At 44.7% G+C, this 25,343-nt stretch overlaps 1 protein-coding gene across 7 annotated transcripts in view; it reads left to right on the forward strand.

Annotated features, from left to right (window-relative positions):
* The first annotated feature begins 3,612 nt into the window (after positions 1-3,612).
* TMOD2 (tropomodulin 2) overlaps positions 3,613-25,343 on the forward strand; it is a 30,133-nt gene continuing 8,402 nt past the window's right edge. The window contains exons 1-5 of one of the 7 annotated variants that reach the window (XM_015291964.4): positions 3,613-3,885; positions 12,121-12,272; positions 12,354-12,558; positions 14,310-14,466; positions 24,377-24,499. In XM_015291964.4, the coding sequence (XP_015147450.1) occupies positions 12,433-12,558; positions 14,310-14,466; positions 24,377-24,499 (406 nt within the window). In that variant the 5' untranslated portion in view covers positions 3,613-3,885; positions 12,121-12,272; positions 12,354-12,432. The remainder of the gene's footprint in view (positions 3,886-12,120; positions 12,273-12,353; positions 12,559-14,309; positions 14,467-24,376; positions 24,500-25,343) is intronic. The other 6 variants (XM_046899123.1, XM_040706482.2, XM_046899122.1 and 3 more) reach the window with 6 other exon arrangements.

Below are 25,343 nucleotides of genomic sequence, written 5' to 3' on the forward strand. Positions count from 1 at the left end.
ACGGGCTCAGTGTCTGTGGCCTGGCACGGAAACATTTCCCTGCCTGGGAACTGATGCAGGGTGTAGAGAGGAAGGACACTGTCAGTAAACTGCATCATGAACAAACACAGCACCTGGACCCTCAATCCTATAACTCTTGGACCCTCGGTCCTTTGTGATTTGTGATGAGAGTGCCCCAACATGGGCTGAAACAAACTATGAGGGAGAGAAATCACATTCCCTTCAGTGACTCCTTCCAATGGAAACAGTGGCTCCATTTGAGATGGAATTCCACAAATCAGTAAGTACAGGTATTTATTATTACTGTTACTGCCCCAGCAAGTGCAGTGCCCACATCTAAACGCATATCTCTAGGATTTAGCATGCTGTGGATACAGAAGGACTCACAGGAATCAAGCTCAGGAGGAGTAACTGTTGAGTTTAATTTAGTGTTATTCAATTATCTTGGAGGTCTTTTGCAACCTTGGTGATTCTGTGATGCATTGCTGTATGTTGCCTTGTAAAACAGGTCAAGGAAACCCTACTATCTGTCAAACCAATCCAGTTAGAAAGCCTCGGCCTGAATGTGGGCGCAGCCTGACTACTTCATAGAATTATAGTAGTGGTTCGAGTTGGAATGGAGCCTGAAAGGCCATCTGGTCAAACTCCCCTGCAGTGAACAGGGACACCTACAGCTCCATCAGGTGCTCAGAGCCCCTCCAGCCTGGCCTTTGGTGTCCCTAGGGATGGGGCACCCATCACCTCTCTGGGCAACCTGTGCCAGTGCCTCACTGCTGTTATTGTAGAAAACTTTTTCCTTATATCCAATCTACACTTCCCATCCTTTAGTTTGAAACCATTTCCCCTAGTTCTGTCACAACAAACTCTGCTAAAGAGTCTGTCCCCTTCTTTCTTGTAGACCCCCACTTGATATACTGCTGGCAAACACTTCATGGCCCACACCCCCGGGCTCCTGTCCCCTGGGGCTTATGAACCACACCAGCTGGAAGTGTCACCATCACTCAGCGATGTTACATGCAGACAAGTACCGTGCTGCCTTTGCCTGAGGTGCGAGGCTTGCTGATCAGTCTCTGAACCAAGAGCTTCTAAATACAGGTCACTGCATTTTATCAACAGCTGGTCTTAAGGGAAGGGATCAGAACACGCACAGCACAGTAATCAGGAGCAGATGTTGGTCTAAAAGACATACCCCAGTTCAAGCAGGAATTAATTAAACAAAGTCTTACAAGCCACATTATAAGGAAAACATATGAAAAGATCACAGGAGCCCCTCTGGTTTTTTATTAAAAACAAAAACAAAAACAAAAATAAAACGCAACAATTTAGAACAACTGACCGCATTTTGGCTACAAATAGTCCAGGGAGATAAGGCTTGCTTTTGGATGCTCCAGTTAGAGATTTACACAGATGCAAACTGCTGGCATTCAGCTCTGTGCTGGAGAAGCATCAGACCTCAGCACTGAACTCACTGGGTGATGGCTTCTGGGGGAGGCAGTGGCCAGGCTGCTTGGGGCCTGGAGGCAAAGTGCTGTATGAAGGTTTCTATCAGGGAAAAGGGAGTGCTTTGGGGCTGTACCCTCCAACAGACACCCTGCGGTCAGTCTGGACAGTCACAGTCATTTGATGCAGACGTATCCTAGCAGACACCATGTACGGGATATAACACCTCTCAGATATGTGAGCAATATCGTATTATTTTATCTTTTCATAGAAGAGAATCATAGAATTGTTTGAGTTGGAGGGAACCTCTAAAGATCATCTATCCTAACTCCCCTGCACTGAACAGGGACACCTACAGCTCCATCAGGAGCTTAGAGCCCCTCCAGCCTGACCTTGGGTATCTCCAGGGATGGAGCACCCACTCCTCTCTGGGCAACCTGTGCCAGTGCCTCACTACCCTTCTTGTAAAAAGGGTGTTTTCATTTTATGGCTTTGGAAGAAAGAAAGATAATTTCTTTATCTTATAATTTCTTTATCTTATAATGTATAACATATCCTCTGTACACGAGACTGATGTGTTTTGCTTTGTGTGCTGTGTTTTAGGGAGAATGTCGTTCCTGTACACGTAGGTGTGCTGCTGCTGTGTACATCCACATTTGATTCATGTATTTGCAGTCTGTATTTGTTTCTGTACATCTCAGCCATGCAGTGACCTGTAGCTTTTCTTAGGCAAGCACTGGTCATGTGTCTTATTTTCACTCTCAAGTTCTATGCACGAGATAAAAGGCAGAAAGAGAGAACAGGCAATGAGAGGAGCTTTGGCTCCGGCCAAGCACTGCCTACGCCATGCAGGTCCTGTGTTATTACAGGTTATAGAAACCCATGGGAAGTGAATTTGTCAGCGGGTACAGCGCTAAAGGAAAGGGTGGCATGGGAGGGGCTCTTCCCATTCACTGAAACCGAGTTTCAACTCAAATACATTTTAAGGCGTGACAGGAAAATCTGAGTACAAAACTTGCAGAAGTTTATCAAAAAACCAAACACCCCAAAGTGAACTTTTGTTCTGTGTTGATATCGTGCATTTCCCTTTGCAGTATTTGTGTAATAACAGTTTGAGTAACTCATTCAAGCGCTGTTCCTACAGACTGGAGAATACCCAAAAGGTGTTTTAATCCACATTAACAACAGAGTCCGCACCTTCCTGTCTCATGCCTGGTCTGGACCATGTTTGCAATGGAGCTTCCACTCAAACTGAATGATTTTCCATTGGAAAATTCAGCTTCTTCGCGAGGGAATGTCTCATTTTCTTGCCAACACGTCATGAAACTTAGGGACATTTTACTCACAGGAACAGTTTTTCTGCTGCTGGTGACTCATTGCTTGGTGCTCAGCACTGAGAGCCTCACTTTGGCTGAAGTGCCTTGTCCTGTGAAGGCAGTGTGGTTAATTTGGTTGTGGACAGACTGACTGCAGGGGCTGCGTTCAAATTCTGTTACGTATTATGAGGGGAGCTTGAAGGAAGCTTGTAAGCAGGGAGGGGACTGACTTTTAACGTGGTTTAACAATGATAGAACAAGGGGGAACGGCTTTTAACTAAAAGAGAGGAGATTCAGGTTAGATGTTAGGAGGAATGTCGTTACTCAGAGGGCGGTGAGGCCCAGGGCTGCCCAGAGCTGTGGGTGCCCCATCCCTGGAGGTGCTCGAGGCCGGGCTGGGTGGGGGGCAGCTGAGCTGGGGTGGGGGGGGGGGGTAGCACACAGCAGGGGGTTGGAGCTCGATGATCCAAGGTTGGAGGTCCCCTCCAACCCGCACCATCCTATGATTCTAAGATTACAGACAAACTCAACCCCTGGTTAACATTGGCGTGGTATCGAAGCCCAAACAAATTAAATTGTCAAAATGAATGAAGAGCAGAAAAGCATCCAAATGATCTCTTCTCAGTCCCCCTGGGCTCTCATGACAACGAGCCAAAGGTGAGGAGCAATAACCGTGCTCTGGACGTGGGGTTGGTTGGCCTTCGCCGGACAGAGCAGGCAACCTGGGCGCTGCGGCCGGTGATGCTGCGGGCTGCTGGTGGCCGAACTACGAGTCCCAGCGTGCCCGGCAGGGCCGGGGCCGCGCTGCGCAGCCGCCGCGCCGGGCACCCACCTGCCGCCGCCTGGCTCGGGGCGCGGAGGGGCGCAGGCGGCGGCGCGGCGGGGTAAGGCGGCGGCGGGCGGCGGCTCCGCGCGGTGCGGGGTGGGGCGGTGCGGTTGCGGTGCGGGGTGGGGCGGAGCGGTGCGGGCGGCGGAGCATCCCCGGTCGGGGCGCGGCTGCTCCAGCGCGGGGCCCGGGCGGTGCCGGGGCTGCGGGGGGTGCGGAGAGCCCGGTGCGGGGCTGAGCCCCTTCCGCTCGGATTGAGTCTGTTCGGAGCCGTGGATGTTGTTTCGCAGCGCGTTTTATGAGGTGATGCATATGTGTTTATTTCGGTGCGCTCACATCCTTTATGCCGGGCGTTAAATGATGAAGCCGGGATGAAGCAAGGCAATGAAATCTGAGGATAGGAAGGCGTTTTTGTAAAGGGAGGTGAGCGGGGAGCACAATGTATTTGTGTGGCAGAAAAGCAGCAGCACCGGAGGAAGGCGTTGCGTTACGCTCCAGTGCGGCAGAGCAGCCTGGAATAAACGTGCCAGCGCCGGGCTGAGGAGCAAGATGCTCATCTGCTAACATTGCCAAGCTCTCAGTGAACAAAATGTGTCCTCAGGGTATCACGAGCACTCTTCTTGATCATCTTCTGATGATAAAATGATCGTTAGCTCCTCTGCTAATTCAGGCTTTCTTAGTTTGATGGAAGCTCTGAGGGAATCCCTATGGCCGGGGGGAAATCTGTAGTTGACCACTGAGGGATATTAAGTGAGGAGTCCAGCAATGAAAAATGAATGAAAACGGTGATTCGTGTGACTGCGCTGTTATTAGGAATAACAAACTTAGGAAAAGCATTGCAACATCATTAGTGATGGAACAAACCCAGAAATGCAACAGTATGAAACATCAAATAATAATTGGAACTGATCCTATTTTTCTGCCTTGAATAATAGACTGTAAATCTATGCTTCCAAAAAACGCTTGGTAGAGGAAGGCTTCAGTAAGGCATTGTGTTGTGTGTTTGAAACAAATAGATCCGGACTTTCCAATATCTCATCATACGAAAGCTTTGCTTTAGCTGATTATTCTCAGAAGTTGCCCTTGAACCTCTGTTCTGCCCGGAGGTAGGAGCGTGTAATGGGAAAGAACACCTGGGACCAGCTGGCCTAATACTGCAGGCATCGCCTCCTCCAGTCCCTTGTGAGGGAGACATGAACTCAAATTCAGGGCTGTAGGGAGTTCCTGTGTATGTATTCTAATGACATTATCATCTCTGGGGCATTATTCCTCACTCCTTTGCTCGCTAATAGACTCTGCTGTGGTGCTGTATGCAGCATAGCTCCTAGCTGAACTTCCACAAAATACAGAGATATTTAGCCTTCTGCCATTAGATGAAGGATGAATGAGGTTCTGTGAGCCGTGTTAGTGCCTTTGCTGACCCACATTCCATGCCCGTCCTTTCTGCCATCCATCTAGCTGGGTTGGGTTCGCCTGAACTTAGCCGGGAGTGTCTCTAATCTTCACAATCTAAATCGTTTTGTTCAAAATGGTGCCCTTTGCTCTCTTGTTGCATAACTCCACTTCCCAAATTATTGTTGTTTATTTCCCCTGCTTTACTACTTCTGGCAAGCAATGTTTATGCATTCTTGCTGTTACTGATCAGCTCTAGGGTTTCTGTAGCATTCCTAAGTTACTGAATGTCCTGGCCTGATGTTTTCCATGGTTGGGTATCCTTTTGGCTGAGGCTGTGGCAGCTCTGCAGGGTTTTGCATTAAGAGGGATCAAGCAGTGTCCTTTAGCCATGTGTACCCACATGTCAGGTTATGGAATGGAACACACAAGTGTAGCCCTGGTGGAATTTAGTCATCTATATGTAATGCTACGCTAACCTGTAAACTTTTAAAATCCTTCATAATTTTGATTTTTTCTGGGGATAATTCTTGACCCCACCACATGCTTTGCAGAATCAAACCTGCAGGGTCTGGTAGCTATCAAACGTCTTTAAAGTATCGTCATAATGATGCCACTTTCCTCCAGTTGCTCTGCAAGAAGTACCTACCCGTTTGCACAGAACACTGACCAGCATCACCACTGATAGCTTCCATTGGGATCTTGAATCTTAGCCCATTGGCGCTGGGCAGCAGCCACTCGTACAGCCCAGCAGCGGGGCACTTCTGTGCACATCACAGCCAAAGCTCACAGATGACTGTGAGCCTTTGGGTGGGGCTGCCGTTTCATAGTCCATCTGTATGAGAAGACTTTGCTCTGCAGGATTTCAGGCTCACGCTTTACACCACCTTTGGTTTCAGACAGTAAATATTTCATGTTTATAATTGTAGAAAAGCTAACCAATACTGTGATTTTATAAAAGAGTTATGTGAGGACAGTAAGGTGTGAAGCTACAGTGTTTTCCCATGGGTCTGTTCCAGTCAAACAGCTGCAGGGTGCAGTGCCTGCAGAGGGAAGAGTTCTGCCCTGTTCCATCCGTTCGGCTGCTGCTGGCGGCAGCCATCATTCAGTCCCAGCAGTGGTGCAGCCTCAGTTACCACCCTGCATGTTTTAAAGATGCAAGAAACCTACATTCCAGTTCTGCAGAGTCACCGGTCACATGAGCAGAAATAGAAGGTGTTTGCTTTGTTATTTTATAACCAAAGCTTTACCTCTCTACAACCGTGGCAGAGAATCTTCCTGCGGGAGGCATGACAGAGGGACAGGTCTCTGTATTCTTCCCCATTTCTTACACCTGACACATCACTGGTGTGCCTGAACACCCTAACAGCAATCCCACTGCTGGCGGGGACAGTTAGCTTTGTTTGGTCATTCCCTTTCTGTAGGTAGGAGCTGAGCGGTTTGTGGTTCGCTGGTTATGGTCGGTGGGCTATGGCCATTGGTGTTTATGGCCATTGGCTATTATGTTTTGGTATGGAAACAATTCTAGTGGTTATGGTCTAAAAATATAACATAAAACCCATCTGGAAATAGGCTATAAACTCATCAGCCATTGTAAAGAAAACTAGTTCCTTCCCAGGACTTGCTTTCATGTTCTGAACAGTTATGAGTGGTACAGTTAATGTTATTTTGGAAAGAATCAGCAATTATGTATCATGTAACATTATTCTGTATTTAAGTGGGAGAAGCATGAATGTTTCTTCTTCCTTTTAGTGCCAGTGGAAACACTCTCATGTTATCTGAATCAAAGGAACTGCTTCTCTTTATATCTCCACTAATGATGGTACAGTCATACGGATAATTTTGCAATTTACATGGTGGTTATTTACTTATAAAGGGCACGGTCGAACTCCAATTGAAATTAATTGATGTCTTGCATTTTGTTTGGTTGCCGGTCTCTCAGTAAAGGAGCTAACTGTAACATAACCTACAGAGTGGCATAAGGGTGACCAATGGTGAGAAAGGCTCATCCAGTTATGGAATGGAGTGTCTGATCACTGCCCGATCCTCCTAAAGGTTCAAACCTAGACTAATATTGGGACATCCTAATTGTTAATTATTTACCGGTCTCTTTATGGGACTAAAGCAGTTGCTAGGAACAGAATGTGAACTAACTCTAGATTAGCCCTGGGGAGAAAAAGCATTTACATCAAGTGACATTTTCTGCCAAACAGGTTTTAATCATACAAATGGAAATGTAATGAGATAATTTGCCAAACATAAAACCAGGGACCACGCATCATTTTTTAGATGAAATATATCCTTGCTAACACACTGCTAGCGTTTGGTGGCAATTTGGGTAATCGGATGGGTATCTCATCTGTTGGATTGTTAATATCATAGTAAATTAGGATAAAAGGGAAATGGTGCTCTGTAGACCAGAATGTGCAAATCTAGAAACTGTACTGGTAGACAGTAACAGTAACTTATGGAAACAAACAAGTCCTTTTTGTAGTCCTGGGTTAGGCATCTAGAACATTAGTAGTGCCTGCTTTGCGCTTGGTGTCTGTAGGTGAAAGGCACATGGCCTCAGCCGACCAGCTCAGCCATTCGCCTCCAAGTATTTCCAGATGGGGAAGACAGGTGTGTGAGGACTTTTTCTGCAGCAAATGAAGTTAAGGGCATTTCTAAGAAACTGAAGTCAGATCAGAAATCGATTACTGTACAACAGTGCAGAGAAACCCGCTTCATTTGAACGCTGTTTTAAATACATAAGTACTTTTAGGGATCCTTTGCTAAAGTATGACAAATGATGGCAAACTGATCAGGGAGTAGAATAGGTCTGGCAGCATAAGCACTGCCCAGGGCAGCCTTGACCTCAGTGCTGCCTGGTGCCTCTTACTTACATCGGGACCTCCAACTGATACCATTTTCATCACACACACACACAAAGATCAGTCTCACAATGCTTCACTGGGTTGTACCACCGTACTTCTGTGCTGTGCTGGACCTAATGCATCCTTCCTACATCTTCAGAGATTCCAGAAGCTCTTAGCACTAAACCAGAAGGCAATATTGTAACACAAAGCACGAGCTTCAAGTATGCATCTCCCTTTTGCTCACGGTTGGAAAGCACACGTTCTTGCTTTTCATGTTTACATACAGAAATTAAAAGAACCTTGGCTGTATGTCAAACAGCAGAGTATTTCTTAATATACATATATGTGTTGAAGTGTCAACTTTAAACAGCCTAGCCTTATTTTTCATAGCAGCTTCTGGACTGCCGAGAGGTCATCAGCGTGGAGCTGGATTCAAGGCAGTGTTGCTGGGATGGTGCAGAACAATCACCTGAATCTCACAGCATCTGCTTGTGTGGCACAAACACTGCTCTTAATCATAACGGCCCCAATCCTATTTATTTGGTCCAGTATCAATTTAACTCGGGATTTCTTCCACCCGTTCCTCACGTTTGTGCTTAGCTACTTGAGATGAAAGGAAGTGAAGAACTTTTCCACATTTACAGATCAGTTCCATATATGTGCCATACTTTGTAAGATTATTTCCCATTCAGCACATCTCTTTTTAGTTAATATGTGCAGATTGCCGTGCAACTTCATTCTTAGCTTGTACGCATGATCACAAACAAGGAGCTCACATCATCTGGATCACAGTATTCTCATCTCTATAGTGCTTTGGAGCCATGATGGTTTTCTTGGTGTATAGCCTGTGTTACAGGAAGCATGAGCCTTTGTAGCTGCTGGTCCTGGAGGCCAAGTTGTTCCAACACTTCTCCAGGACAGTGGACTGACATCAGACAATAACTTAACAGAGGACTGATTCCATCTCAGAATGAAGCAGCAGTATCAGCAGTGGAAACTTTTGGCAATACTGTAGTGTCAGCAGAACCTGTAGCCTACCTCTTCTACAAAACCTTTCAGTAGCACTTAAGGGTTGTAATAAAAAACTACTTACATAGCATAAGAAAATGTAGGAGTTACCACAGTGTTGGCCATGTACAGCTGTAATGATTTTATGCAGGCTGAGTAATGACGCCTCTTTTGTCTTTGAAAATATGTTTTGAATTCTCACATTGGTAGCAAAGGGTGAAAAAGCTACCCCAGATTAAACAGAAGTATGTATTTCTTTCCTTAGAAGCAAAAAAAGGACAGCAATGGAGACTTTGTGAAACATCCATGCTCCACAAAGCTTTACAAGCAGCACAGTTAGCAGAAGCACTGCTCCATACAGCTCTGCTCTGCCCGGATGGCACAGATGGGACCTGCTGGCCATCTGGCAGCACGGCACGCCTTGAAGCTTAGCAGTGGGTCTTTGAGCTCATGTTAAACTCTTCCTCGATACTGAAACTAAATGGAAAAACAAATAGAATTTATGCTCTTCTATTCCTTATTCTCAGTGTTCACTCTTCCCTGTAAGTTTGAACAGAAACTCCACAGTCTTAGCTACGAACCCTCGTTCTGCTTCCCTCAGTGTCCCTGATGCAAGGCCACGCTGAGCAGCACAGTGCCTCTGCAGCTGGATGGAACATCTCCTCCCTTTGACACCTGATCTGCCTTTGCGTGCTCAAGATAAGGGCAGCTTGGAGCTGCTGCTGGTTATGTTTGCTTTTCTTCAGCTTTCAGTATGTTTATTTCCTACAGTAACCATAACAAAGCAACCCAAGTGGATATCATCTGTAAAAAGTAAATAGTATGTGTACACTCACAAAGTCAAACCGCAGTAAGCAGCACAGACAGCATATGGCCCTGTTTACATACACAAAATTAAGAGAATGGAATCCAATTAGGAAGGTGCAGATAGCAGTCATCACATTACAGCGCCATTTCCAGGGCGTGTGAACTCAGGACTGCAGCATTTCCTTTCCAGACTGATCGATGCTGACTTGTTGGATTCATCTCGTTCCCTCGGTTCCTGACAACGTGATTGTGGTGAAAGGTTGATAGTGAGCCCAGAGACTGAATGTGAAGGCTGGCACTTCAGCAGGGCTCCTCGTGTGAGTGGCAAGCTCCAGGAGAGCTTTACTGCCTGCAGGGACTGTGGGCAAAGAATCCCCTTTGCAGTTCCTTTACTTTTTGTTCAGTCACTACAGAGTAAGATGCAGTTGTGAAAGGGGAAATATCAAGGGAATTTCTGTCATAAACACATGCATGCAAGAAAAGCATCATTTCAAGCTCTTCCATGCACTACTAACACTCATGTGGGTTATCCAACAGTGCTTCATGCCATGACATAAGTGAGAGTGATACGTTTAATAGCAGGGGTTCTATTTCTTTTTTGGTGCCCTTGCTGCACGTGGTCAGATCTCTTCCTAAGGGTTAAAAGGAAGCAGTTACGGTATTGAAAACTGTCATACGTTGAAAAGTGCCTCCTGGCATGCTGCCCTTTATGACTAAGCCCTGAAATAGTTCACAAGGAAATCAGAAACATCTCCAAAACAAACCTGACTCTGCAGTAATTACCCATTAGCACCTGGCTTCAACTTTGCAACCTTTTCCACGACAGCCCTTACATCCTTGGTTTTGCTGATAGTGGTAAAAGCACTGGAAGATGCTCTCCCTGTGAAGCAATGCAGGGCCCAGGCAGGGCGAGCTGCACTGTGCTCTCACCTGTTGCTTTTCCAACAGTACCCAGCAAACCTGACCTCAGGATTACGTGTCTGTCTTTCCCAGGGTTGTGATTTAACTGTAATGAAAGAAACATTTAAACCATTAAACAGAGTTTTAAGAAGCTCTAATCCCCTCAAAGAAATGTTTTCAGCCCCGTTAATGAGTGCCGAGCTGAAATGCTATGTGTTTAATGAGTTTATCCAGAGGATCCCTTAGCACTGCTGTACTGCTCCTCAATTTGTTTTCACAGTTCAAAAAATATACTTCTCATGTTAACAAAAATGCTTTTATTAAACATTAACTGTTGCTTTGTTTTTCTTTATGCCCAAACACAGCTCCCACAACACATACAATGGAATTTTGCTAATACAAGAATTTTTCACAGCTCCTCTAACTTTGTGAACCATCTGATGCTGAGTAACTTCCAGAAGCAGACTCGTGACTTAACAGGGCTAATAAACACAGTAGTAAAAGAACAAGACTCTATGGGGGAAATAATGCTTTTCCCTGGAATATCATGTTTGAGTATTTCAGAGGAAGGCTTATGATTCCAGATTTGTCTAATTTGAAATGCTGCTAATCATTCTCTTCCCTTTCTACAGACTGCTGTTTTCAGATAAATTGAAAAATGAGATCTCTTTTAGTATTTAATATTTTAATAGAAATTCTGTGAGTAAGTGCATCATTTTCCTGTAGATTTTGAATAAAAGAAAAGCAAAGCCCAAGCTTGCAGCTCGTGTGATGAGCGACAAACCTGCATGGATTCTGTTGATGTAGGACAACGAAGGAGCTGGCCGAAGGACGTTCTGGTTGAAAGATCAGCCACATGTAGTGCCAGCTGGCTGCTTGCCATATCAGCCATAACTTAAATCTGTGCGTGCAAAACTCAGCTGCCAAACCCCACTGCTGGCTGTAGGTAATCCAGAGGGCTTTGTGCGGAGGTGTGGAACTGGGCACGCTTGGGAAGGCCTGGATCCCATTTAAACTCTGCAGCTGATGCTGTGTCTGATCGTGCATTAATTCCCTTTCACTCCATCCACTTACGGCAGATTCTAGCTCTCAAATTGCATCTGAGAAGGAAAAAAAAACCAGTGAATAAAAAGGGAGAGTTCTTAGTCATATGGCAAAGTACGTGACAATGACTAATTGTTGTGCCCATGTGAATGGCAAGTGATCTCTTGAGCTCCAAGTAGCACATCCCCCTGCAAGACTTATGTTGATGAGAAGTGCTACCATTTGTAAACTCTCTGCAAACCAGCATAGTCTAAAGCTGTTTAGGTAATCGAAATGCTGGAAAGCCAGCTGAGATGATATGGGTAAGCCTTTAGCCTACGGCAAAGCTGGAATAAGATAAAATACCTCAAGGCGTAACATTTTGTTTCTTCTGTGTCAGGGCTGGGCTGCTTTCTGTGGCTGCCGATCTCTGATGCTTTTCATTCCTCTGGCCAAAAGAACAGCAGATACTGCTATTTCTGAGCAAATGAAAGAAAAGAGATTTATCTCTGCGGAAGGGATACCTTCCTGATGTTTTTTTCTTACATAGGTCTCATAGCCTGTCTCCGCCACTGCACCTGTGAGGCTCCCAAGTGCCATCTGGTCCCTTGCCATCCCTCGGGTAGGGCTGCACAGCCCCAGCGCATCCCTCTCCTACAGCTGAGCCAGAGCATCGTGCTGCTTTGTTTTCCTTAATAAACTGTAAATGTGGCTCTCAGCATGCGGGCTCTTCAGGGCTGCAGCAGCTAAACCGAGATGCTCATAATGCTTTATTGTTAACAGGGAGTGAAACCGCGAGAAGCTCCATAGCCTGCATGGTTGGAATCTGGAGGGGAAGCAGCTGAGCAGTGCAGCAGGAGCCATGTCTCTGCCTTTCCGAAAGGAGCTGGAGAAATATAAGAATATCAACGAAGACGAAATACTCAGCAAACTCTCAGAGGATGAACTGAAGCAGCTCGAGCATGTTCTCGACGACCTTGATCCTGAGGTTAGTAGTGGGGCCAGGGGCTCACAGTTGGGAGCTGTTTGTTATAAATGCTGCACACTGCAGCATTCTGTGTCTGTAGTCTGTCATGGGAGGGGCAGTGCACTCGGAAGGAGGAGCAGCTCTGCTAGGGACATGCTGCTTTCATTCCTGCTGTGATGTGCTCCTTGCTTTTATAGGAGCCGCTGTGCTCTTTCTTTATCTGTTAGACACGAGCTTGTCTGCAACCTAAATCTTTAATCACGTTTGCACACTGCCGTGTACTGAGAAGTGCTTTATGGCTGCTATTTCTGAGCACAGAGCAAAAACCAAACAAACAGAACGGGTGTATGTGAAGATCACATCTTTTGAACTTCAGAAATCTGTTGTCTGTGTCATTCATCACAGATATATTTAGCAAATACATTTGGGCATGATTAAGGAAAGTAAGATTCAGCAACAGAGCTGTCGTTTTCTAGAGAATGAGGATAATTTGAATACTTGAAGGCACCCTCACAACAAGCTTAAAGATCTCCGGCCTGGGAACCACCAGTCCTACAAACCTATAGTCACAAACCTTCTTGCTGGGAATTCTGGTTGCTCCTACCCTCAGACCTTCCAAACTGGTGTAGGAATTTGGAAATTAGCCAGTAAACTGGCAGATAAAACCCACTCGCTCTGAAGACAAAAATTACTGGAAGGAAAACAACAGAAAGCCTGGAGATTTATTGCACAAATTTACCTGGAAATTTAAGGTTGGACTTTATTGTTCTGACCCTCCATACTGCCACTTGCTTCAATACTACCACACATATATTGCATTTTCTGTTATTTTCAAGTAAATCTAGCATCTCAAATAGGGGCAGAAGATATAAAAAAAACCCCACAGTGCTTTTGTAGCCAAGCTGTGCATATGCTGTAATTTTGCAGCACTCTGGGCACGTTTGTGCAAGCAGAGATGAAATGTCTAGTGTCCTGAGTTCACTGGGTAGGCTCTGAATCTGATGGCTGTTTGCCACAGATCAGCTTTGCAGTGCATGTTCTGGCCAGCAGTGAAATGTTCCTGCAGTATTCTGAGGGCATCTTTAATGCACTGGCTTTGCTGCGTAAGCACCACCATGTCCATGTACCTGCATTCCTTTCTGGGGTTTCCTGGGCAGGAATATGGGAGCTTTGTGCATGTTCCTACGTTACAGGAGGCAGAAACAATCGCATGGTCACGCAGCTACATGTTTAAAGTGAGGCTTTTGTGTACTTGCTTCTTGCATGCTCTGAATAGCTGACATCCACATCATTCACCAATTACTTTCTGTGCATTCCATTAATTTCTGAAGTTAAGAGAGATCTGCATTAGCTTGAAAAGAGTTTTGGAAAAATGAAGAGAGAGAGAGAGAAAAGTGGGAGTAGAAACAAGTAAATAGAGGGAAGAAAATGCAGAGGAAGCTTATCTAGTCTGTTTACCTGGGCTGTAAACTCTATGTATATGTATGTGGAATAGAAAGTGCTCTGATTTTGCTCTGTTCTTTGGTATTATGGTTGTAGATGTAGTTAATGAAGATATTAAGAGGTGTTACGAATGAGAAGCCTGGAAGACACCCTGGTTTTATTGGTTACATTTAGGTAACATGTGTTACTGCTGTCCTCAAGGAGCACTATATGAAGAAACATGTAAATAATAATTCCACTTTAAAAAAATAGATCAAATATCTTGGAAAACTGTATGCAATTGCATCATATCCTTTACATGCCACCTTCTCTTCCACACACCTTCACAGAACGCCTTGCTTCCAGCTGGATTTCGGCAAAAGGACCAGACCACAAAGCCTGCCACGGGCCCCTTTGACAGAGAACGCCTGCTTTCATACTTGGAGAAGCAAGCGCTGGAGCACAAGGACAGGGAAGACTTTGTTCCATTTACAGGGGAGAAGAAAGGTACGGCCACCTTTCATGTTGGGGTTGAATCATGACCTACGCCTGGGCGCCCAGCCCTTCTGTCAGGCTGGTCAGGACAGGGAGGTGGAGGCCACCGTGCAGGGCGAGGCTGGTGAGTCAGGCTCGGAGCTGCTGGAGGAGGAGGTGACACGGTGGCTCTGCCCGTCATGCGGTGTCTGCCACACTGCCCCATGGCTCCAGCCACAGGGTTAGGTGTGCTGCAGACCGGGCCTTGGCTGGAGGTGAATGCAGGCATGACTGGCCTCACACCCAGCACACTGCTCCCAGGCCTTGCAAGGGCGTGCGCTGTGGGAGGTGTTCAGCAGGGAAAGAGATGCCTTTCTACGTCAGTACTGCCTGCAGTTACTGTGTGTGATAACTCAGGGAATATGCTCACAAAAAGTAAGTATTTTTCCACTTGTTTACTAGCACATCTGGTAACGCTATTCATGCAGATAGCTTCATTGTTTCCCCTTGCCCTACAGCTACAGGGAAAAAGAGAAAAACAGGAAAACCTAATAACCTAAACATAGGTAGGATAACCTGAGGGCAGGAACAGTCATGTTTTAAAGCAAGCAGTGTTGTATAGCACCATTTCCTCGTCTCCACGCAGTGGATACAAAGAGCTGCCTGCGGCCACCCCTGCATTCCAGCAGGGACTCAGCCTGGGTCATTCCCGACCATCAGCCCCCGGTTCCAGTGGGACCTGCTTAAAGAAAAGCGGGAATTTCAAGACAGTCAAGTGCAACATTTTTTACTATAGGTGTCACTACTGAAGATACAAATATTCCTTGGCAGGCAAGAATGGCTGTTACTGTCATTACATTGTATTTTTGTTCTGTGGGAGAATGGTTTCAGATGAAGAAGACAGTTTCCAGCCAGATCTGATCACTGCATTATTTTATCCTGCAGCATATTCTTTCATCTCCTTTGTCCTCCATCCGTCCCTTGAGCTCCCTGCTATTCATTGGGCTGATTCTGAGCCCTATGGAAATACAGGAACACTGCAGGGATCCGGCAGGTAGCAAGGGATCAACCACGTGCTGTGCAGAGAGAATGGTCTATTGATGTGTGGCTTTATTACCACATGTTTCAATTTCCCAGTCTCCTATGCACCACTGTCCCAGAACAGGGTAAGTTACTACTTGCAGGCTGCTGCATATTTGTGCCAACACCTTCAGTCAGGTCTCACCTTACTGATACTTCACTGACTTAGGGCTGACACTGTGCCATTTTGCGCTGTGATCACATCTGGAATCTCACACACAAATACACAAAGTGGTGCTGCATGGAGATACGTGCACCTGCAGGACTGGTGCAGCAGCTGTGTAAAGCTGATCCCAGTGCCATCCATGGCAGTGAGACTCCACGCACTGCTTATTCTACTTGAGTTTTCATCTGATGAGGCTAAATATACATTCTGCCTATGTTTCCTATGCATTTCCAATACATGATATTTCATGCTGGATTTAAGTATTGATAGTATTCTTCTAAAGCTCAGTAATTAGCTTGGGTTAAATAACTTAAGTTTTGAAAATACATCCTCATAGGAAACTGAGGAAGATAGTTGGGGAAAAGCTTGTTCTTCACCTTCTTCGAGTTGATGGGCTTTAAAGTGTATTTACAGTTTGGTAAATATTTATATAATTATGTTATATATATGCCTGTTAAATCACTTTTTACACTATAGCAGCACTATAATGTAGCCGTATTATAAATAGCCACAAATACATTATACAGCAATTCTGGTAGTTAAAAATTAAGTTCTGGAGCAGTTCCAGAGTGCCTCTAGTTATGTATAAGTGGGAGGTGTCAATGCTTGTGTACCATTTGGCATTATTTACCACCTGAAGATGTTTGCCTGTCAGTAGGATCAGAAGATGTGAAGTGTTGCTTAAGCTTTTGTTACTCCTTTCTACATTGATGTTTGTCCTACACTGGGAAATGATTTCTTTTCCCACTTTTAGGAAGTGGGATGCTTCTCCCAGGTGTTAAGTGATGTTTCTACCAGCTCCTATCTTTATCATGCAGATCTGATACTGACTTGAAAATTGGGTGATGAGCTGAAAGAAGGCGGCATTTGGAATGTCCTCCTTCCAGAACAGTCTGTGATACGTGGTTATTTTTTACACTGTGTCTCTGCCTCTCTTCTTCTATTGTTAATGTTTTATCAGAGTGTTCTTGACCATAAAGCAATACCAAAGTGCTGCTGAAGGACAAAATTCAGTCCTGTATGTGGGTCTCTATGTGCTCAACACAACCATAAGGTTTTGATTGTGCTAGAGAATGAGGCCAAACAAATTCCAAGGCTAAGGGGGATATTCAGAGTGGTTGGAGCACAGGAAGTGTTAAATACGAGCTCAAGGTGGGGGGTGGTTGTGTGGGGAATTGCCTTGGTTTTGATTATAATCATGGTTTTGAGGGACTGGAAATGCTTGGCAAAAACAATCAAACATATGGCATGCATTAGAGCTCTGGCCTTCTGCCAGATTTCAGCCTGTTAACTTACGACATTAATTGCAGTACAGAAAGTTTTCATGGAACGGCTCTCAAATTTCAGTGAAACCCCAAGTTTTGTGCTGAGGCTGGGACAGAACGTTCCCAACATGGTGGCAGTGCACCCAGCCTACCGCTGAGCAGGTCTGTCAGAATGCTTTGCCCTGCATCTTCTCTAATGCATGTCAAGGGTGGATGCTCTGTCTGAATGTCCCCATCCGAGTGCTCGCTCCCATGGGTGCATGCAGAAGGTCGGGCAGCTTTCAAGAACTGGTGTGTAACTCTGCTCTTAGTCAGCTGTTCCCACAAGCGGGGCTCATTTCTAATAAGCAGCAGAGGGGTAGGGAGTTAGTGCCGATTAGTGTAGCCATAGTGATTGGCAGCTTCTAAGTGTTTATTTTATAGACGTTTGGATTAGTTCCTACTTAAGACAGACACTCTAGAAATCCTTACATGGAAGCCAGTGAAGTTGCTCGGTGACCCACTGCCCTCCATGCGTGTAGCTGGGACAGCCAGCTGTCACATGGAGGTCGCTCTGAAGCCTTTTTATTGTGGTCCAGAAGTAAAGGACAAGATGAAGAGGGTAAGGGCTAGTGCCTCTCATTTCTCAGCCACCAAATGTTAAGTAGCAATGTCAGTGCTACGTGATTATAATAAAAGGAAACAGGATTGAGACTCTGCTTAAGTCAGAGGGAAGGTCTGAGAAGTGGAAATGGTGCATTTTGTGCCCTAGGATCTGGACTGGCCCTTAAGGCCTGCCCCACTTTTCTCACAGCCTTGTCCCCAGTTTTTCCTGTTCATCCATTTCTAGAAAGGAACATAATCCTTTGATCTGCACTTACCTTCTTTGCTGGGTGGGCCAGCAGCTTTCTCTCACTGAATGTGTGCAGCTGATCTTAGTTAAGTACTACTGTAATACAAGCATACACTATTAGCAACATTTCTGTTTCTGCTTTGTTGCAGTGGTTCTCTTACTACATGATACTAATGAAACATAATTGGAAGAAGTTCTATTGTGAAAGATGATCAGATACAAAAAGCTGGCCATGCCCTTTTAGATTGCTGTTGAGGATTGCTGTTTCAGTCCTTCCCCACCGTCTCTGCTTTCTGCGAGGTCTTCCGCTCTTGGCCAAACCATTTCAGACTGGATCCAATCCAGTTCTCCTCATGGAAAAACTCCAGTGGATCAGGCTATTATTATTCATGTCTGGAAAGGGAAGGGGAAAACGCTTGTGTGTGATTAAACACTAACATTTTCAGCCAACTGATAAAAGGAAAAAGTAAGAAAAATGACAATTAACCTGAGAACTTTGGGGCAAACCCCTGTTTTCAGTTGCTCTGGCAGAGACCGTCTATCTTGAGGGTTGTGCTGTGCCATGCAGAGTATCAATGCTCAGCCCCGTGATAATGAGAGTCATTTTCAGAAGGTCAAAGTATTAGAACAGATGCTAATGAGTTCCCAGCCTCCGTACCAGACTCTGCAGAGAAAAGTTAGGGTTTAGTTTAGGGACACAGTATCTTCTTTGGACTGACAAAAGCAGTCTTTTCACCCCCAAAGCTGTTTGTTTCAATTTTTGCCACCTTCTTCCTATTCTTCATGTCTTAAATTTAAAACTGATGTTTGTCTCTTAAAGCATGAAAAAGGTGCTGTTGCTGACAGTAATTCCTGCAGCCAATGTCTTTCACTGCTTGCTTTTGTAAGACCCTGTTTTAGTTGCGCATGACTTTGCCAAACTTGCACAGTTTACACTGAAATTTCCCATGCTGAGAGTCTGCCTCAGGCTGGATTTTTGGAAAGTGTCAGCAAAAAGGACTCAGCTGTTTCCAAGAACAAGGTTAGGAGAAAACACATTGTTTCAGCCATCTCAAGTAAATTTTTCCAGCTGTTTTTTTGTGAGCTGCAGTGCCTCCATGCTTTGAAGATGTGACCAGAAATGTATGCCCTTTGCAATCCCCAGGGAAACATACTTGCATTTGGAATCTTGGTGATATTTTACTTTTGGCACCTCCAGTTTGTTCCAGTGCTCTCCACATGTGCTCCTGCATGAATACTAGTTGTGTCCTCAGAGCTTCTGCCTACATGCACAGAGGGCACACGTGCCAACACAGCAGCAGTAAGGTGGCAGATCACTGCATGCTGCTTGAAGCCAAGGATACTGCTGCAATTTATCTTTGCTCTGTGCATATGCACAATAGATTTAACAACTTTGGAAAGCTGAACTTTGCAACCTTCCTGTTGCATTATCCTGATTTAAGGCATAGACAATGCAGTTAGTAATCCAAGAGTAACAGTACAGCAGCAATTATGATACTGCACTTTAATCTAGCTTTCAGCTTCAAGCTTACTTGATCTTGGCTGCTTTCTTCTTCATAATGCACATTTATTCTCAGTAAGTCTGAATTTAGCTCCATTTTTGCAGAGTATCTGGAGTGAGAAACCTAAGTAAGCCTCAAAAGAAAAGAATAGTGCAAAATGGAAAAAGTGAATCAAGGGTCTGTGATTTATGCAAGGCAGATTTCCAAGATCATTGAATTTCACTTCTAAGGTCGGTGCTCTGACCTCAGAATTACAACATTCTGTAATGGAGAATAAACAGACACTCACTGTAGCCAGTGATTCACTGAAAAGTCAGAAGTAGTAAGTGTAAGCAGATATTTTCCTGAAAGTACAATAATCTGAGTTACAGTTTATAGGAAAAGAAAGTAATTGCTTTACAATTATGGCAGAAAATGCCTCTGTATTATAAAATTAAGTAACTATCCTTTGTAAAACCGATAGAAAGGACATTCTAGAATAGGCACTTCAGTAAAAATGAAGTTATTTCTCATAGTTGTGCACTTTGTTGAGTCCCTTTGGTATGTGCAAAGTGGGAAAAAATATTAAAGACTCAGCGAATAAAAATGGTGGCAACTTACATTTATTCTCAAGAGTCTGATGAAGGCTAAGAAGCAAAGCAAAGAGCAGCTGCACCACAGCACAACCTGGGTGCTCCAAATGCTGTCAACTTCAGGTGACAATGAAATGCTCAACATGCTTTTTGAGTGTGCCTGCTGGTACAATCCCATCAGCTGAGCTGTTCAGTTTCTCTGTTTTCCCCTTACATAACAATAAGCAAATAAACTTATTTTACCGCAATACGCTTGACGTGGTCACCTCCTCAATTTTCCTATAGATGTGCATATATGCTTATGTAGTTAACTGCTGTTGCATAAGGAGATGGAGACAGGGATGTGTCTCATTTCCTTGCTTTCCTTTGACATTGCTTTAAAGGAGGCATCCGAGCAGTGCAGGAAATCACAGCTTCCTGAAACCAATGGCAGAGTCCATGGTTTTATGACAGTACCTGGAGTATTTTTTTTCCAGAGGATTTGTTTTCCTTTCATCTCGCTCTTCATTTCCAAGTCTCTCTGTATTTGATTCAGTCCTTTTCACTGAATCCTTCTCTTTGCCTTTCAATGGGCTCTTTTCTTGCCTTGAACCCCTTTTGAGTAAAACGTGAACCGTATCCTATTTCAATTTGAATAGAAGTTTTGCAGTGCTTAAAGAAGAATAAGCCTGCTGTAATGCTGAGCCACTACAGAGCTCTGCTCACCACACTCGCAGTCACAAAGTCCCCTGGGTTATAAGCATCCACCCCAGTTGTCATCCAGGTCACCACAGTCAGTTATCCCGGTTTCGCTGAAGGAAGGGGAGAATTCCATTGACTGACGTGTAGAATTTCATGTCAAAAAACAGCACTTTGGCTTCCAGACCTTTTGAGTTTATATATATGTGTAAAAATAAAATGATCTTTTAATGCTTTCAAGTTTGTTTTCACCAGAACAGAGATTCGTTTTGCAGTTAAACACAAATCTATATATATAATTTGGTACTTAAGTGTGTGTTAATTTAATGCTAACATTGAAGTGGCTGAAGTATGACAAATATAAATCCAACTTTCCTTGCTATGTTTTTGTCACTATTTTCAAAGAAAGATAAGCTATTACTGTTAAGAAGTAGCATGGAACGCAAACATATTCTGGAGGCAAATGTAACCCAGCCAATGTTAATCATATCTAAATTCCAAATCATGAATAGAAAAGGCAGCTTTTTTTCATAAATCTAACTTCAAAATAATAAAACTATTCCTCCAAGGCTTCAAAGTATTTACAAATAATCCATTTTAAATTTAAGCTGGTCCCCTGGGACAAGCAAGCCATAAGCCATGTATATATATATTTTTTTGTCAGTGGATTCCACAATAAAATGAATTGCACTATAAAATGAATTTACAATGTAGGAATGTGGGACAGGAGGGCCCACTCTGTCCTTAAAATAAAGCAGGAAAACGGACTGACAGCTGTCTATAAACACATGCACACAGTTTTGCTGCTGATGGAAAGGTAATGAGTTTTTCATAATGTGCTAAATGCATAAGCTCTTCTAAATGCTGTTATGCTGCAAAATCTCCTCACATCGAGCTAATGCAGAAGAATGCCCTTGTCTAGATAGCAGAAAGAACATTTTTACAAAGCCACTGGATGCCAGAAAGGCTGACATATAGTAAAGATATATATTTTCATCTCTGACATGACCTTGCCCCTTTAAATATTTCATATAACCAGTAATAGAATATTTTTTCTAAAACATTTGCCAAGAATGCTTTAAATGAAACTCTCATTGAGAGTCACATACACATTTAGAAGGATTTGGGCTGCCATCCAAGAATTACATATGCCTGAAACAAATGCCTAAAAATTATACTCCTATATATATGTGAACTGTATGAAAGAAGTGTGAACCTGTACTGGTTTCTGCTTTCTTTCCGTACAAGGTGCTCGGCCTACCTGCTTCCAAACTGCATAGAGAAGGACCAACCAAAATATGTACCGGCTCTCATTTACCCAACACTTGAGGCCCTGTGTCCACTAACAGCATTACTTCGTCCTCACTTGTACCAGTCTGAGATTCTGAAATGGAAGCAGCACTCCACCCCAGACAGCCCCACCACTGGGTGCTGACATGGCAAGAGGCTTTTCCAAAGCTATTCACTGGAGCTCTGGCTCTGGGCAGCCTGGTCTACTGGTTGGCGACCCTGCACATGGCAGGGGGGGTTGAAACTCGATGATCATTGTGGTCCTTTTCAACCCAGGCCATTCTATGATTCTATGATCAAGCCAGGCTCCCTTGAATTGCAGAGCAAGAAAACCCAAAGACAGCCTTCTGCTGGTGCCTGCAAGCGGTCAGGCTGGGCTCTGGGCTCCCGGCACACCACTGCCTGCCCTCCTGAGATGGCTGGTACCAGGCACAGCTCTGAGCACGGCTGGCTGGGATAATGCTGTCAGTCAGGATAAAGATAAGCAGGATTCCCTCCAGGTCTTAAATGAGCTACTGATTACTGAGAACTCGAGGAACCGCCACTGATCTGAAAGGAAGATGTTTCACAGCCAGTGCTCCTCATTGTTGATTGTTTACTCAGATATCCTGGCTCATTTGGGTCTCATAGCTTCCAATGGAGCCATGAACTTTCTCCTGATGCGTGATCCTAACCAGTCAAGTTCCTTAACTCCTGGCATCAGTTAACTCCTGCTCCGTGGCATCTAGAAGCTGCCATCCCACACTTCAGGCTAAGGGACAGTACGGAACGAGTCTGAAATCGCAGCATCAACGAGTCTGAAATCTGCTCTGTTCTGAACTCTGCAGAGCGTGACTAATCTGTCTTCAGCCTACGAGCGTTCCTCACCCCAAGTTTGCCACTTGACTTCTCGTTGCTGCTGCTGGGACGGCTGTCTGTGATTCACCACTAAGTGCAGGCTGAAAGTGAAAACGATCCCTACCCTTGGCCCACCAAGGCTTTTATCTTCTAGAAGCCTCTTGTTAAAAAATGGCTTGCTTAAAATATAACATGAAAAAAATGAGTCGTCACATGATACTACTTTGGCTTTCTGCATAACATTCTGTCCAGTTTTGTGCTCTGAAGTTATTTAACCTCGGTGCAAATACCTCTAGAATAAATGAGTCAAATTCTGCATCGGTAATCCTTGACTGCTTCAGAAACTTCCATTTTTATTTTTTTTTTCTGAGCCTATCCAGTGACCTCATTCGTGGAAGTTGACAGGACAGAAATTGCAGTAGAAAAGCCTGTATGAAAGAGATGAATGCGCTGGGTATTATCTACACAGCAGTGATGCTTTGGAACACTATGAAAGAGTGGTCGGGTGCTGGAACGGGTTGCCCAGGGAGCTGGTGGAGTCGCTGTCCGTGGAGGTGGTCAAGAAGCTGTTGTACTGTCAAGAAGCTGTTGTATTGAGGGATGTGGTTTAGTGGGTAAATATTTGTGGTAGGTGGACGGTTGAACTAGATGGTCTTGCAGGTATTTTCCAACTGTGGTGATTCTGTGATTCCATGAAAATGGCAGAAAAAACCCACGAGGATGCCGGTGTTGAAAAAAACGAGGGCAGAAAGTCTGTAGTTGAACACAAAATAGCAGAACTGCATTTATTATGGGTAACAAAATAATATCACCGAGATTGTGCCAAACAAAAAAGGCAACTTGAAATTGATGGCGGGCCAAAGCCTCCTACATCCAAAACTCATCCCAGCTTCATTCCATTGGAACTTTAATTTAAGGGTCTTGCTCTGCTCCAGCATCACGGTATTGCTGTTGGCTACAATAATAGCCTAAGGGAGTAAGTTTGACTTCCTGTGTTGTTTCTGGATTTTGCCTGCAGTTTTTTCATTTCAGCAGAAGGGCTGATGGTCTTCAGGCGATGTCACGTGGAACCACCCGCTAACACCAACATGCCAGTTGGGCACAAGGAGGGGTGGAGCATGGGAATCAAGCAGGGAACAAACAAGCCTTGGGGAACACGAGGTTTAGTTCAGCCTGCACAGGTGATCAGGAAAGGGCTGTTTAAGTGAGCGATTATCAGGAGATGAAGGGAAAATACTGATGGAAAGGCTGGGAACTAAACAATGTCTGAAAGTGATCAGGTTTGCGGAGCTTTAAGGCTCTTGTACAGCATTTGTAAACTGAAAGTTACTTGCAATAGGATGGTTTTAATTGCCTCTGGTGCCTCCCTTAAATATGAGGATGAAATTTCTGCAAGCTTTTTGTGTAGACCTGATTCTGCCTAATATAAGCCCACAGAAACTTCAGAAAAATCCCAGCTGTCACTGCTCCTGGGGATTTATTTTAGGAAATTCACTTCCATAGTAACAATCACCAACACAGAGCAGAAGTCTTCACTGTTTATTTTTAGACTCTTATTAAGATCCTGGTGTTGAAGATAGCATCAAGTAAGAAACAGGAAAACATGCAGTTGAGACTTTTCCAAGCAGTTCCATTGTCACAGACCTATTCCCTCCACTGCCAGGAGGCAGATGAATTGTTACAATAATCCATTAGTCACTCTGGCTTTTTTCTTCTTCTAGGAAAAATATTTATCCCTAAAGAAAAACCCATAGAAACTCGTACAGAAGAGAAAGTGACCCTGGATCCGGAGCTTGAAGAAGCCCTGGCCAGCGCTTCAGATACAGAGCTCTATGACCTTGCAGGTTAGATGGTACATGGGCATGGTCCCCTGACATGTCCACCTCTCTGCCTGGACCTGGCGCCGGGGTCAGGATCCACCCCAGCTGCTGCTGCAGGGACAGGCAGCCGGCCTAGGGCCATGCCGTTCCCATGAGCACTTCGAGCATGACCCGAGAGCTGCTGCAGACCTTTCACCTATCTCTAATTGATGTGGGGCAGGCAAGCGGAGAAGATGAAGCAGCTAATGGGATCTGGGGAGGGGAATGGTCAACAGGTGGGAGACTGCAGGCTGGGGCATGTGCTTTGTTAGAGACCACCGATGTTACTGTGTGCTGAGATGCGTGGCCAACGCTTCATGGCTCTAATCCATATAAAAACCGTGGTGGGAGAGTTTCAGCCCCATTGACATTTTTCTGTTTTTGATTAAAAAAATCTAAATGAAATATTTTAGTGTTTTCCGTTCATCTGAGTCTGTGTTGGATCAACATTAAACCCAAACCTTTTATAGCTGCTCTGTTGTCCCATCAAAGGACACGATCTCACCATTATCTTCTGTAATCCTTGGCTACACCACACATTTTGGGATGCATTAGTCTTGGCTCTGACTGACGTGGTGTATCACAGGAATCGTAGGGCCGTGATGCAGCTGGCACTTCTCACAGAGCCTGAAGTTTATGGAATAGAGTTCCAAGTGTTGCTCAGCTCTGGTCAGCATCCAGCCATTCGTGGCTGAGTTTGTAGGTATCAAAGTCTAACAAAAAAGCAGCAGCGCACCTACTGCTGAGACTTCTGAATGGAGTCTGTACCAGCAAGTATTACTGCTTACAGAGCAAAGAGTTCCTCTCATAAGGAAAACATGATGATAAA

The sequence above is a fragment of the Gallus gallus genome, chromosome 10, assembly GCF_016699485.2.
Source record: "Gallus gallus isolate bGalGal1 chromosome 10, bGalGal1.mat.broiler.GRCg7b, whole genome shotgun sequence".
Taxonomy (NCBI): Eukaryota; Metazoa; Chordata; class Aves; order Galliformes; family Phasianidae; genus Gallus; species Gallus gallus.